The 16,495-nt window shown below is 45.0% G+C and overlaps 1 protein-coding gene across 3 annotated transcripts in view; it reads left to right on the top strand.

Annotated features, from left to right (window-relative positions):
* The window catches only part of CACNA1C (calcium voltage-gated channel subunit alpha1 C), a 784,718-nt gene that overhangs the window by 728,809 nt on the left and 39,414 nt on the right, over nt 1-16,495 (top strand). For all 3 annotated transcript variants that reach the window (XM_056117829.1, XM_056117830.1, XM_056117828.1), the window contains 2 exons: nt 1,312-1,377; nt 3,125-3,216. In XM_056117829.1, coding sequence (XP_055973804.1) covers nt 1,312-1,377; nt 3,125-3,216 — 158 coding nt within the window. The remainder of the gene's footprint in view (nt 1-1,311; nt 1,378-3,124; nt 3,217-16,495) is intronic.

Genomic DNA, 16,495 nt, shown 5'->3' with positions numbered 1-16,495 from the left:
GGGGAGGCACGTGCCTCGCACATAGCAGACCCTCGTTCCATCCCCAGCACCATGTATGGTCTGCCAAGCCCTGCCAGGCGTGACCCCTGAGCACACAGCTAGGAGTAAGCCCCGAGCACTGTCAAGTGTCACCCCCCAACAGAACACAAACACCAGGGCAAATTATGTTTTCTTCTGTGAAAACAGCCTACCTAAGCCTGCCCTGGCTATTCTGAGAAGGCCAGGAAAGTCTTCAGTTCCAGGGACTCAAGCTCTATCAGGGGCTTGGCTGCCCTTGACGATGAGTTATGTTCTGTGGTCCAGGTTTGTCCCAAGCAGAAGGTACCACGACTGCCCTGGAGACACCCCTGTGCCCCCAGCCCTGGCCAGCCCAGGTCTAGACTGCTTCCCTTAGACCTGTCTTTCCTCATCCCCTGAGGGCAGTGCTCTCGACCACCCCAGCCCACTGGAGGTCTGTCTAGTCCTTACTTAGGAGAATTCCCAAATGATCCACCCATAGGATGCCCACAGGATAAATGACGACATAGGCTCCCCAAATACTCAGTAACCCCACTCCTTGCCATTTTGGTCGTCAGAAAAAGGAAAGGGACTCCAGGTGGTGGCGGTGGTGGTGGTGGTGGGGGATGGTGGGGTCCTCCAGAAAAGGACTTGATTATGCCGCAGTAATGGTAATGCTGCACTCGAAGCATCCAAGTGATCATGCAGTGCCATCTAGTGGTCAGAGGGCCCCTGGCCGGCATTTCCTCCGCCAGATGTGGCCCTCCAGACCCCTTGACCTTGCTTTGCGCTTGAGCCGGGTTCTTGGACATTTAGTTCTTTGAATGAATAAAATGTGGGTACGTTGCGCTGAAGACGTGGCGCCACGTATTTTGAAGGCTCAAATAATTTTTTAAAACCGCAGCTAGTCGTGGTATAAGCCGCCTGAACTCCACACCTCCCAAGAAACTGATGTGTAGTCTACAGGACTTTCTCCTGGCTTATGTGATATAGCCATAGAGAATTTGCTTGTTCTTGGTGAAATTTACTGTAGTATCCCCCCTCCCAAGCTAACTCCCCCAACACACACACACACACACACACACACACACACACACACACTCGATTCAGCAACAACAGACTTTTCCTAATACATACCCTGTGTCTCAGGGGACAGATTCCAAGTGGAAAAGAGGCGGATGCCATCATCCACACCTGTCCCCAGGTGCCCAGACCTTCTGCGGGGGGGGGAGGGGGCTACCCACCGGGCAAGGTGGCAGCCGGCTGTCTGGGCTGTCTGCCTGAGGGCTCAGGGTAATCTCTGCTTTCTTCCAGGCCCTGCCTTATGTGGCTCTTCTGATCGTGATGCTGTTTTTCATCTACGCTGTGATTGGCATGCAGGTAGGACATTGCACCTGGCTCACATCCCTGACCCCTGCTGCCCCTGCTGGGGGGTGGGGGTGCAATGTGTCCCCATGACCTCTCTGCCTGGTTTTCTCCCCTTTTGGGAGCTAGAGAAGTCACAGGCATTAGAGCACCCCCTGCAGGTCCTAGAGGGAATGGTCACGAAGAGGAGCTAGGGCTCAGCGAGTTTATCTTTCCCTACCCTCCCCCATGCCTGGCCTTAGCTCTGGAAAGGGAACAGTGCTTCTGATTTCTGCACCAGGAGAGGGGATCCCTTTTCATGAAGCAGCTGGAAGTTGTTTCTGAGAAGCACCTTCTGTTTTCGCGCTGATGGGCTCACAGGCTGGTGCAACTCCCAAGCCCATGCCCCTCCAGGGATGCTGAGAGGGAGGCCAGGGCGAGCTCTCCCAGGAACATGAGCAAGTGCCTGGGTGCTGCCCCGCAGATATGCACTTCACCTTCTGACCCAACCCCAGAATGCCGAGCCATTCCCTGGGGCTCTGTCAGAGCACTCTGGCCCAGCACTATAGATACCTCGGAGCTTCTTCTCCACAGCACCTTTGGAAAGACTCCCGCCTGCCTGTTCATCGAAGAAAGGGGCAAAAGTGCTTAGGCCAAAACCTTTTGAAGTGGAAGGAGCAACTTGTGGTCTGATCTAGGCTGGCAGCTGCTGGGATGAGCACGTAGAGTCAGGGGGAGGAGATTTGGTTTCAAGGGTGATGTAGACTTGCCGGAATCCCAGACCACGCATTCCACGTCACTCCCAAAATCCAGGAGCTTACATTAGAAGATCTATCTTAGGCACTGTAGCAAGGTCCTCCCATTGTTCATTGATTTAATCGAGCGGGTCCAGTAACGTCTCCATCGTGAGACTTGTTACTGTGTTTGGCATGTCGGATGTGTCACAGGTAGCTTGCCAGGCTTTGCCATGTGGGTGGGATACTCTCAGTAGCTTGCCGGGGCTCTCTGAGAGGGGCAGAGGAATCGAACCTGGCTCGCCCGGGTCGACCGCATGCAAGGCAAATGCCCTACCCACTGTGCTATCATTCTAGCCCTTCTTAGGCACATAATGTTGAAAAGGCAAAGAGGACAGGAGTGGAAGGAGTTCTGTTGATCCTACGTACAGTTGACACTGGTGGCTAATATCATGGTGACGTACACTTGAAACCAGAGCCTCGGCTTCCTCTCAGGCCTGAGCATCCACACAGAGTTAATTAGCGTAAACAGTTCATTAGGCTCACGATGGAAGGTGACGGATGTGTTCCTTGTTTTCATGTTGGTAACCATCCCACTGTGTATATGTAGAGCAAACCAGCGTGTTGTACACTTTAAATATATATCATTATTTTGTCAATCATTTTTCAATACAATCTTTTAAGTGCTCAAGAAACTGAGCCCCGCCAACGCAGTGAGATTGGTATCTCCGCACAGAAGAGGGACCTCATCTTGCTGGGTGGTTTCTGCTTTCAGCCTCAGCCCCTGGGCCACAAGGACCACTCCTAGGGTCCCCCAGGCACTTTGTTCTTATGCTTGTCTGGTGTGGACATTGGACTTCAGGCCTGGATACGGAACGAGGTGAAGACCCCCTTGGTGCCAGATTAGATCATCTTAGTGGTTCTGTTCTGCTTGGGGCCAACCGGCCCCAGCGTCACTTCTTTGAAGAGACCATCTAGGGTCCATCAGCAGGCAGCAGCCAGGACCCCCTTGGACACAGTGCACTGACCTTCTCACCTCTCCCTACTAGGTGTTTGGGAAAATCGCCCTGAATGACACCACAGAGATCAACCGGAACAACAACTTTCAGACCTTCCCCCAAGCAGTGCTGCTGCTCTTCAGGTGGGTGTGAGCACAGAGGCTTGACACAGCCCTGAGTCGGGGGCCCTGGGATCTGGGTGCGATAGCACCGGGGTGGGTGGAAGATGGTTGAGCTCCCCTTCCTGTCTAGGCACTAGGCAGCAGCTGTTCCGCTGCTCATGAGCACTGTCCACAGAGCAGCCCCTGGCATGCCTGTGGGAAGCCTAGAGGATACCAGGGGGCCTCAAGTCAGATCCTAAAAGCAATCTGACTTGGAAGAGGAACGGGTTCTAACAAGCTAAACCTGCTGCCACGCCCTTGCTTTGCGGCTGGGAGCAAGACCTCATGAAACAGAGGGGGCCAGGGGTGGGGGGCTCGCCCCAAGTCGCTGACCTTCCTCTGGGGTCAAATCACCTGCTCAGAGTTTCCTTCTCAGTGAGGCCCGTTAGGAGCCTTCAATCCTCTCGACAGCCTTTGCCTGGGGAATAGCTAGGGAGGCTGGAGGGTTGGGGGGCGGGGAGGGGCTCTGTGCCTGCCCCTGATTGAGTCCACACTCCTCCCTGCTTCTCCCCCGCCCCTCACTGCTACCAGCCCTCGGGAATAGGGGGTCCCATTTCAGTGGGAGTGTAAGAATACCCCTGCCCTGCTCCACAGTGGCCAATGAGAATGACTGACCTTCGCCTGGGATTCTATCGTTTTTTTTTCCCTTTTTGGGTCACACCCAGTGATGCATAGGGGTTACTCCTGGCTCGTGCGGTTAGGAATTACTCCTGTTGGTGCTCAGGGAACAATATGGGTGCTGGGAATTGAACCCAGGTCGGCTGTGTGCAAGGCAAATGAGCCACCCGCTGTGCTATCGCTCCAGCCCCAAGGACCGATCATTTTCAAAGTCCATTCCAGCTTACATCTTCTAGAGCCTACAGAACCAGGAGAGTAGGGAGCCACTACCATTCTCTGGGCCCTTTCCAGAAGGCCCGGGGTCCGTTTGTATAAGATACTCCCACCTTCACCATGGTCTCTAGAGTCTGTTCCCCGCGTCCAAGCACAGTATCACTGAGCTGATGTTCCCACCTCCCCCAGACTATAGGATCTTAGAACACAGGACCGTTGTAGAATCAGCCTTTAAAAGCAAGACTTTACTTGTGGTCCCTTCTCTATCTGAGCTGCCTTTTCCCCCCAGCACGTGAGGCCGGCTTCCAAGCCGTGGAGCAGACCTCCTGGTCCTTATCTCTACTATCCTTTGGTGTTAGGCTCCCATCCTGTTACTTTATATTCCACAAATGAGTGTTCAGGATGGGAGATGTGTGCTAAAAGCAGACTATAGACCAAACATGATGGCCACCTAATACCTCTATTGCAAACCACAACATCCTAAAGGAGAGAGAGAGTAAAAGGGAATGTGCCTGCCACAGACAGAGACGGGGGCTGAGGTGGGTGGTGGAGTGTGTGTGTGCAGGGGGAAGGATCCTGGGAACATTGGTGGTGGAGAATGGGCACTGGTGGAGGGATGGGTACTCGACCATTGTATGACTGAAATGTAAGATGAAAGTTTGCAAGTCTTAAATTGTACCTCATGGTAAAAGTAAAGTAAAGTAAAGGCCCTCCCGTTGATTGTCGATTTGCTCGAGCGGGCCCAGTAACATCTCCATTGGAGACTTTGTTGTTACTGTGTCTGGCATATCGAATACTCTCGGTAGCTTGCCGGGCTCTCCGAGAGGGGCGGAGGAATCGAACTCGGGTCGGCCATGTTGGCCGCTTGTAAGGCGAACGCCCTACCCGCTGTGCTATCGCTCCAGCCCTCATGGTGATACATTAAAATAAATAAATAATAAATAAATAAATAAATAAAAGCAACACTGCCCCAAGGCAAATATAAATGAAGACCAGGAGAACTGTTCTTCAGTAGGAAGCAGGCATGCTGGAGGGGAAAGTTTTTGCCACAGAGGCAGGCTGGGGCCTAGGAAGGAAACTGGGGATATTGGTGGAGGGAAGTGGACACTGGTTGAAAAAATATTATATGCCTGAGGCTTATTGATGAGCAACTTTGCAATTCTGTGACTGACAGTAATTAAACATTTGAAGTATTTTTTAAAAAGAAGTAAAACAATATACAAGCCTGGGTCATATTTACATCTGTAAAGTGGGTAATCAGATCATTGTATTGGGCTCACAGGTCTAGGTCCTCTCTTCTTCCTTAAAGTCTTCGATGACGAAAGCTGTAAATGTTTTCACTTAAAAGAACGTTTTGCATCTCCAGTCAAGGTGGCTAGTGGGGGTGAGGGGAAGACACGTGGGTACAGGTGGAGGGAAGTTGACGCTGGTGGTTGGGATTGATGCTAGAGCATTATATATTTGAAAATCAACTCTCAATCACTTTGCGAATCATGGTCCTTTAATAAAAATGTTTTTATTGAGACACGATGCATTAATATTGATGCCTTAGGCAAACAGTGTTGCTACTCCACACCTGCCGCCAAAATGCCAATAGCCTAGTGATCATTCTCTGCTCACCCTTGCTTCCCCTTCTGGATGAACTTGGTTGTTTATAGAGTCTATCCCATGGATCCAAAAGCCTTATTTATTATTTATTTTGGTTTGGTACACTTGGAAGTCCTCAGGGCTTACTCCTTGTACTGCATTCAGGGATCACTCCTGGCAGGCTCATTGGGACCATCTGAAATGCCAGGGATTTAACTGGGGTCAGTTACATGCAAGGCAAATGCCTGGCCAGCTGTACTATCACTCCAACCCAAAGATCTAATTTTATTTTAGTACCACACTATTTTATTACTATTGTATACGGTATAGCTTAAATCGAGGAATGGAATATCTCCCAGTTTCTTTTTTCTTAGAATTTATTTGGCTATTTGAGGAATCTTATGGTGTTATAAAATTTTAGTGGTATTTATGTCTTTGAACAATGTCATTGCAATTTTGATAGGAATTGCACTGAAGCTGCATGATACTTTGGGTATGACAATCATTCTTTTTTTTGGGGGGGGGGCTTTTTGGGTCACACCGGAGATGCACAGGGGTTACTTCTGGCTCTGCACTCAGAAATTACTCCTGGGGGTGCTCAGGGGACCATATGGGATGCTGGTGTTAGGACGTAGATCATGATCTCCCTTTAACGACAAAGAGACTCAAGAGACTGCAAACAGCAAGCAAGGTTTATTGTAAGACTGGCTAGCCAGGGTTGAGCCATCAGGCAATACCCCGAACCTCTTCAAAGGGGATCTTATATAGGCCTTCACTGGCCATTACAGCAGAGCCCGCGCATTTCATGGCCAATAGATTTGTAACAACATATACTTTCTTAACCAATCCATTTAAAAGTACCTCACTCCTTAGCCTATAGATTCAAAGATCGGCATTTACTTACATAGGCACTGTGGCTAGTGGGTATCTGGTAACTCAGACATTTGGTTATCTTCTATGTTTACCTGGCTCCCTTTGATTCTCAGCTCATGGCTCCTGCATTCTGGTGGAGGCAATAAGGGAAAAGTTCCTAACAGAGGTAACAGAGGTAATAGGCAAGGAAGGGCCAACAAATGGAGACAGAATTTACATCCCAATTAGGAAGAGTCAACAAATGGAGACAGAATTTACATCTCAAGGCTTTACCAGGGAGGGGGCAGGTAAGGAAGAGTTACTAATTAGCAGAGTTTAGCTCTGGAGTTTCCCTCCGGGTCCCAAGGGACCTTACACTGGGAATTGAACCCGGGTGGGCTGTGTGCAAGGTAAAAATGCCCTACCCACTGTGCTATTGCTCCAGCCCCTGATGATCATTTTAACAATGTTAATTTTTCCAGTTCATGAGCATGAAGCATGACTGGAGCAATAGCACAGCAGTAGGGCATTTGCCTTGCATGCAGCCAGCCCGGCCGAGTTTTGATTTGATTCCTCCGCCCCTCTGGAAGAGCCTGGCAAGCTACCCGTGACGTATTCAATATGCCAAACACAGTAACAAGTCTCAAAATGGAGACGTTACTGGGCCCAGTTGAGCAAATTGATGAACAATGGGAGGACAGTGACAGTGAGCATGGAGCATTTCTTCATTTTCTTATGACTTTTGTTACTTTTAATAGTGACTTAGAGTTTCAAAATACAAGTCTTTCACCACCTTTGTGAAATTGATTCCTAGGTACTATTTTTGGACCCAGTTATAAATGGGATTGTTCTCAGATTTCTTTCTCTTCCACAACTTTGCTTACATATAAATGTGTAACACATTACCGGAGTGATACTATAGGATTAATGGCATGCCTTGTTTAATCCTTGGTATCACATTGTCTTCTGAGCTCCACCAGATATGCCCCAGATGTTCCTAGCCCTGTCAGTGTGGCCCAGTTAACCCACAGCACCAGAGGATCTGAGCAGCACCTCAGTCTTGGGTCCTTGAATTGAGCCACTGGCCCAGTCATCCAAGAATTGCCAGGAGAGGCCCCTGGACTTCTATAAAGCAAAATAAAATGGAGGCAATTTTTTTAAATAATTTTATTTCAACCAGCAGATGAATTAACACACAGGAGGAAAATAAATAAGCAAAATAAAATGGAAGCAAGTTTAAAAAATTCCATTCAACCAACAGATGATTGATCATACAGGAGGAAAATTAATTGAGCAAATGGTTTGAAAATATGGGTAATTCATATTTTAAAGAGATGAAAGAACATATTATGTCTGTTAAATTACAAAGAAAGAGAAGTGATTAAAGAACTGACTAATGAGAGAACTCAGAAAATACATTGCTGACATAATTTTTAAAAGGATACAGCTAACAAGTGAATTAATGACCTGAAAGATTTAGCCAGAGATACTTTCAGTACGTAGTGAAGAGGACAAAGAAATGGAAATTTTAAAATAAAATTGAACATATGGAGAACAGAGTCAGAAAAATCCCACCTGTCTAACACAAATGCAGAAAAATAGAACGGAAAGAACGAAGGGGATGAAACAAGAATGACTACCAAAAAAAAAAATCCCTAAAATAGAAACCTTCCATTTGAAATTTCTGGCTAAATGGAGAGTAGATTAAACCTAAAGACAAAAAAAAATTCTGAATTTTTGGTGTACCAGGAATAAAGAAAATTTTTTTAAATCTACCAATGAGGAAAAAAACATTGAATTTCAAAAGCAGTATTGGTGCAAAAGTGGAATTTTCTGCACTGGTGAGTTCTTGAGAGTTGTATGAAATATTTGCATACAAAACTTGCAAGATTAAAAGTTAAGAGTTTAGGGGCTGTAGCAATAGCACAGTGGGTAGGGCATTTGCATTGCACACGGCTGAGCCTGGGTTCGATTCCCAGCATCCCATATGGTTCCCTGAGTACTGCAGGGGGTAAATCCTGAGTGCAGAGCCAGGAGTAACCCCTGTGCATCGCCGGGTGTGACCCAAAAAGCCAAAAAAAAAAAAGTTAGTTATTACACAGTTTAAACAGAGGGTCTGGCTTCCCTCAGACGTCCAGGCCTTTCCCTTATCCATTAACGACATCACTTGTCCTCTCTCTGATGCTGCCTTGTCCCATGTACAAGCTCCAGGCCCCATCCCACCTCATCAACTAGCCTCCAATGTATCAGCCAGGTTCTCTCTGTGTCCAACTCTCCTTGTACACTTTCATCATCTGCAGTTGTGTCCCTGGGCCTCTCTTGGACTCTACCCCACTGCTTCCCTGATGTCTTGTTCTAGCTTCCTGCCTCCAGCCTGCTACCACGTCCTTGGGGCGTGATTACTGTGCTCTGTACCTGTCACTGGGTCACTTTCAACCGAACCCCAGCACTTCCTGTTGTCCTGTCCCACCTTTCCTTGGATAGGGGCATGGCCATGGTGCTCACGGGTGAGGCTTCTGTGCTCAGGATCTGGGAAGGCACAACAGAGGCCTTCCCGATCCTGCAGTTTTCCTGGGAACACACAGAGAGTATGGCTGGAGGGTCTGGGTAGAGGGGGAGGCGGGGAAGGGAGAGAGCAGCGGGAGGAGGTCACCTGTAAAATCTCTGGGGGCGACTAGGGAAGGCCCCACAGCTCTATCCCTAGCCGCTGCCCATGTTCAGGGTGGTCCCGGGCCACTCCCGCAGCCAGGGCGGCAGGGCCATGGGGCAGACAGTGGAGGAAGCGAGGGCCAAGCCGGTTGATTGATCAGTTGTCATTTATTCCATTCTCCCCAAGCACCTGCCCCAGTCTTTCTGAGCCTCCTATTTGGTCTCACACTGCGCCTCATTCCCATCTCCTTTTGTCTCTCCGCTCATCACTCCGGGCTCCCTCTCGCAGCTTGGGCTCTCTCTCCCTCCACATGCTTGCTCCTGTATTCTTCTTCTACATTCTTCTCTCTCTTTCCCCCTTGCTAGTCCATCTTGCCGCTCTGCTCTCTCCTCTCTCTAGCTTTCTTGCCTCCAACTCCCTCGAAGTCTGGGCTGACACTCAGGTAGCAAAATCAACATAAGAAAGCCCTTCCTGAGGGCCCACCAGGTTCAAAGGGAACACCACCCAAGAGGTATTCCAAAGCCCTTCCTGACTGCCCAAGGGCAAAATACCTCCTAAGGTGTTTTTCTCCTTTCCTCAGTCCAATAACTATCAACATAATCAATACTAGCTATTTTTATAGGGACACAGTAAGAGATAAGAGACTTGTAGGGCAGCTCTCCTGGGAACATCTTGCCACAGGCTCAGACTACAGCACTCAGGCCAGATTAATCATTCCTAACCCTAGCAGGGTCCGAATCTAGTTATTACTTTTGGATCATGACCTCATTTGTCCATGACCAAGCTCTTAACTTATAGTTAAGCATTATGGCACTTTGGCCAGGCCCATCTCGATGCCAGGGTAGCACATAGCTTACCGCTTGCCCTGGTTCCATCCAGTCCCTCACCAGGACCCTGCTTTGGGGGGCACTAGGAAGTAAGGGCAGCTGAGGTTTAAGTGAGAGAACAGATGCCCAAGAGGGAAATATCACTGAGAGTCACATTACAAAAGCATAGCATATACTGTCTTCTTATTTCCATACAGAAAGGACATTGCTCTGAATAAACTATGCAAAGGACTTAGGGAGAAGAGAAAAACAATATTTACAAGTCAACAGAGCACAAAGAAAGAAGTTACAGATGAACACAGAGGAATGGGAGCACTGTGATGGGAGCAACCCAATAAACCTAAACTACCTGAAGCTATGCAGGAAACAGTGTTATCCTACAGTTACCTACCACCAGTAATATTTCTATCTAGTGTTAGGGACTCTGTTCACGTGTGGGTGAGGTTTAAAATGACCAAAGAAATTCACCTGGAGCTCCACTCACATGCTGTTTCCATATCAGTTTTTAAACTTCTCATCAGCAAAATTACAAACTAGAAGGCAATGGTATGTGCTTTAACATTATGATGTAAACTTACTTTGAAACTAGGCTCCTATAATACAGACTAACCAATAAAACAAAATAAAAACATTTCTAGAAGTCTTATAATCTAAAAATATACTCCCCTGCATAAATCTTCTTTAAAATAATTATATATGGATACACTTCCACAGAATGAAAAATGAATAAGAAATAACATGAGCAGAATTATTACATAAGTAAACATGTAATATAGAAAACATTAATCATAAAATTTGAGTTGCTCCAAATCTCTTAACTAACTCTTTAATTTTTGGTTATTTTTTGTTATTTTATTTCATTGTCTTGAAATTTACTGTGAAAATAAATTCATCTTTATTTAATCATTATGGGCTGGAGTGATAGCACAGCGGTAGGGCATTTGCCTTGCATGCAGCCAGCCCAGCTGAGCTGGGTTTGATTCCTCTGCTCTTCTTGGAGAGTCCTGCAAGCTACCGAGAGTATCTCGTCCGCACAGCAAAGCCTGGCAAGCTACCTGTGATGTATTCGATATGCCAAACACAGTAACAACAAGTCTTACAATGGAGACGTTACTGGGCCTGCTCAAGCAAATCGATGAACAATGGGAGGACAGTGTTTGTTTGTGTTAATCATTATAATTCAGTGTTTGTTTGTGTTAATCATTATAATTATTTTAACATTTATGACTTGGCTATAATCAGTTACCATATCTCACCGCCAGTAATGTGCCCAATACCTGTCACCAAATGTCCTTATATTTCTTTTAGTTTACTTCTATATTATATTTAAATGTTTGAGTCACTGTTCTAAATAGCTCTGGTATATATCTGTTCAGAGTTGAGAGAAAGAAATCATTGTATCATAAATCTATACCAAAAAGTAATTTATTTATAAAAATTTATGATAAACCAATGTGTGGGGAGGTGGCAGGAGGAAAACTGGGGACATTGGTTGTGGGAAATGTAAACTGTAAAGAGTTGGTTAATGGAACATTGTGTAGCTAAAACCCAATCATGAACAACTTTGCAACTGTGTGTCTCATGGTGATTCAATAAATAGATAAATAAATAGGATATAGAAAAACATCATTAAATCCATCATTAAATCCCATCATGAAAGGTGGGATTATGAAATAAAATAACCTGTGAAATATATTGCAGATCTTCAAAAGTTAAAAATGGAAACACCATAGGATCGAGCAATTTATCTCTGGCTACTGAAATCACTTCAAAGCAGGGATTTCAATACCTATATTCACAACAGCTCTACTCACAATAGCCAAAAGATGAAAGAAACCCCAAATTTATGGACAGATGAATGGAGAAGCAAAACTTGAAGTGAGTCCACAATGAAATATTAGTAGTCTTAAAAAGAAAGGGAATTCTGGGCACCAAAAGCCACATCATAGATGAAATTTGAAATGGTGTTGAGAGAAGCAAAAAAATTATGAAAGGACAAATAGCTTATAATTCTACTTATATGAGTTATTTGAAATATTCAAAATCATGAAAAGTAAAATGGCAGGCCAGGAACTGAAGGGAGAAGAGAATGGTGAGTTCTTGTTTAATGGTTTAAGAGTTTCAGCTATATGGGCTGGAGCAATAGCACAGCAGGTTGGGCATTTGCCTTGCACACAGCCCACCCACGTTCGATTCCCAGCATCCCATAGGGTTCCCTGAGCACTGCCAGGAGTAATTCCTGAGTGCAAAGGCAGGAGTAACCCCTGAGCATCGCCGGTGTGACCCAAAAAGGAAAAAAAAGAGTTTCAGCCATAATATTGAAAAGTTATGGGTAAGAATGGTGGTAAGGACTGCACAGTATGAAATCACTTAATAACACTGAGCTGTGCATTTCAAAATGGAAAGCAATATGGAAATCTCTTCAAAAATAGGAACAGAATGACCATATCACCCAGCAATACCACTTCTTGACATATACACTCCAAACACAAAAACATTAATTTGAAAGGATATATGTACGTCTATGTTAATTCCTGCTCTTAATAAAATAAGCAAGACTGTACTGTATTTAGCGGAAATCACTAAAATGCCCAACTGCAGATGAAAGGATCAAGAAACTGAAATATATATATATATATATGAACATATATATATATGCATGCTTGAGTACGACAAAGTTCTAAACAAAGGAACAAAATCCTGCGATTTCTAGCAACATGGAAGGAATTAGAGGATATGCTGAGTGAAGTCAGTCACGAGGAAAGGGATAGATACAGAATTATCTCTCTCATATGTGGAACTTAAACATACGCAGTAAGGTGGCCACAAAGGTTCAAAGCAATGTATTGGGAGAACTGATCCACATAACTGAGTTGGAGGGGTTAGGTTGAGAGGGGGTTGGGGACAGTGTTGAGAGGGAGGGTCTTGGGGGTCCTTGGGAGAGGGAAGTGGGTACACTGGTGATGAATGTGGTGTTAGACTTCTGTGCATGAGAAGCCATTATGAACAGTATTCACAGTATTGTAAATCACATAATCTCAGTCAACAAAAATAAATTTAATGGTTAAGATGGTAAATTTCATGTTAGCACTATAGCACTTTCCTCCTGTTGTTCATCGATTTACTCGAGCGGGCACCAGTAACGTCTCCATTGTGAGACTTGTTGTGACTGTTTTTGGCATATCAAATATGTCATGGGGAGTTTGCCAGGCTTTGCCGTGAGGGTGCGATACTCTCGGTAGCTTGCCAGGTTCTCTAAGAGGAGTGGAGGAATCAAACCCAGGTTGGCCCGGGTTGGCTACATGCCAAGTAAACGCCCTACCCACTGTACTATTGCTCCACAATTAAAAATAAAATTGGTGATACTGAGCACCAGTTGTGCTCAGGGTAATCTCTGGCAATGCATCATATGTGATGCAGGGGACTTGAACCTGGGCTAGTTTCATCCAAGACAATCCCCTTACCTTCTGAACTTCCTATTAATAATTAAAATTAAAATATTAAAAATAATAATTTGGGGCTGGAGTGATAGCACAGCGGGTAGGGCATTTGCCTTGCACGTGGCCAACCTGGGGTTTGATTCCCGGCATCCCATGTGGTCCCCTGAGCACAGCCAGGAGCAATTCCTGAGTACAGAGCCAGGAGTAACCCCTGTGCATAGCCGGGTGTGACCCAAAAAGAAAATAATTATAATAATAATTTGACGTATCAAATATATGAGAGAAGCTACAGAAGTAATGAGAGTTTAGTAAATCTTCGATATGTAAAGGGAGTTATTTTAAATTTGATTTGTTTTAAATTTGATCTAGAAATAAGTTTTTTTAAAATTTTTATTAGTGGCAAACCAAGAGGTGCAGTTGTAGACTTACAAATTTTTGTGCTTGGGTTTCAAACAAACACTGTCCTCCCATTGTTCATTGATTTGCTCGAGCGGGCCTAGTAACATCTCCATTTTTTTTGAGACTTATTGTTACTGTGTTTGACATATTGAATATGTCACGGGTAGCCTGCCAGGCTCTGCCGTGCAGGCGAGATACTCTCGGTAGCTTGCCGGTCTCCGAGAGGGGCGGAGGAATTGAACCCAGCTCGGCCGGGCTGACTGCGCCTCACCGCTGTGCTATCGCTCCACCTAGAAATAAGTTAACAAAAATCATTAAGGAAATTATAGAATTTTCTTGAAAAACATTAAATAAGATCTAAATAATGGAGGGGTCCCATCTGCTTTTGTGGGAGACTTGCTCTCATAAAGTTATCAAATTTCTCAAGAGACAGGAACAATGGTACAGAGGGCAGGGCATTTTCCTTACACTTGGCCAACCCAAATTTGATCTCCGATATCCCATATGGTTCCCTGAGCCCAGTCAGGAGGAATCCTGAGTGCAGAACCAGGAGTAATCCGTGAGCACACAAGTCAGGAGTAACTCGAAAGCATTGCCAGGTGTGGCCCCAAAACAAAAACAGTTATTTTGTGCTGAAGATATAGTATAGCAGTAGGACACTTGCCTTGCGCACAGTCAATCTGGGTTCAGTCCTTGGCATCTCATATGATCCCTCATACACGCCAGGAGTAACTTCTGAATGCAAAGCCAGGAGTAACCCCTGAGCATCGCTGGGTTTGACCCCCAAACAAACAAATAAAAAAACAAATTAATTAAATACATTTTTGAAAAACAGAATTTTTCTTTGTTTATTTCTTTTTGAGTTTGTTTTTGCCAGACCTGGTGATGTTCAGGGGTTATTCCTGCTCTGCACTCAGGAATCACTTCTGGTGGGCTCAGGGGACCACATGGGATGTGGATCGAACCAGGGTTGGTTGTGTGCAAGTCAAACTCCCGACCCACTGTATTATTTCTCCACCCTCAATAGATTTTTTCATGAAACTTGACTACTATTTCTAGCATGCCTTTTTTAGAATAGCCATGACAATTCCAGCATAGGCAACTACACTGTGGTAATAGAATGTCCTAGGGTGAGGTCCAAACATCAGAGATATAATTTATGTCCGAAAGATATTTCAGATCAGTAAGGAAGAGTGGACCATTCCATAAATATCCCCAACGGTTCATGGAATTTTGTAATTATAAGACTTCTAGGACCAGAATGGTAAGTCACTGGGCTGAGTTGCTTATGTGAAGCTTGAGATAGACTCCCAAGTACCTCTAGGAGCTGTTCCCAAGAACGGAGCCAGTAGTAGTCCCTGAACACGGCTGTATGTGACACAAAACCCAAACCCAAAAACTCATATAAAGAACTTATGTCAATGCCACAAAGTATTATGGCAATATAATATTTTATTTGTGGAGCACATAGGAAAATTCCTATTATATAATCAAGTTTCAATAAAAGTTGATAACTTTATTTTAAAATTTTGCACTTGGGCTGGAGCAATAGCACAGCGGGGAGGGCGTTTGCCTTGCACACGGCCGACTCGGGTTCGATTCCCAGCATTCCATATGGTCCCCTGAGCACCGCCAGGGGTGATTCCTGAGCACAGAGCCAGGAGTAACCCCTGTGCATGGCAGGGTGTGACCCCCAAAAAATAAATAAATAAAATTTTGCACTAAAAATAGAGACCAAAATGAAGTAAATTTCTACTTCATTGAACATAAAACTAATTCCAGATAAATAGCTTATTGAAGAATGAAGTCTTATAATTGTACTGCATAAAGAAAAAACTTCTAATATATTAGACACTGTGGTTCGCAATACTGTTAATGGCAGGGTTTCATGCATAAACATTCCAACACCATCCCCTAGACCAGAGTGCCTGATCCCCCCCTTCCCACTGTCCAGCGTATCCTCACTCCCACCCTCTGCCCACCATTCTTCTTGTCTTGGTAAGTTTCCTACTAAAGACCAGTCCTCAGTTTGGGTTGCCTTTGGGAATTTGTTATTTCTTTACTATGTTGCTTTATAGCCTACATATGAGGGAGATAATTTTGGAGAAGAATATTTTCATAGCCTTGAATAGGGGAATATTTTTAATGAGATGCAATAAAGCACAACGAGGGGAAAATAATAAATGTGACAACGTTGAATTAAAAACTTAGATGAATCGGGATACACCATAAATAAGATGAAGTTAAGTGACAGACTGAAAGAAGGCACTTTAAATGTACCTAACTGACAAAGTAAGGATTAATATTAAGAATATATAAAGATGCAGGCTAGAGGGATTTTTCTGTGGGTAAGATGCTTGCTTTGTAGTTCTGCCAACAGTAAAATGGGTGGTAATGAAGCTGAGGTTTTTTTTTTTACCATTTGTGAAGGAATTTGGGGAGATTTATTTAAGAATTAACCCATAAAATATTCACTTGTGAAGAAGTTGGCTCAGATGGCAGCTCACAGGCATCTACTGTGTTGGCAAAAATTCTCTTGGTTAAGGACACCAGATATACTGAGGTTTGATTCTTGAGAACAAGGTCAAGATGATCACGAGAAGAAGTAAGAGCAGCTAATGCTTCTCCGATGTTTCACTTAAGACAAGAACTCTGCTTGATATTAAGTTATTCGG

This window comes from Sorex fumeus, unplaced genomic scaffold, assembly GCF_029834395.1.
Source record: "Sorex fumeus unplaced genomic scaffold, SorFum_2.1 ptg000036l, whole genome shotgun sequence".
In the NCBI taxonomy this organism is placed as follows: Eukaryota; Metazoa; Chordata; class Mammalia; order Eulipotyphla; family Soricidae; genus Sorex; species Sorex fumeus.
Note: the sequence above shows the minus strand (reverse complement) of the source record. Positions and strands in the feature narration are given on the sequence as shown.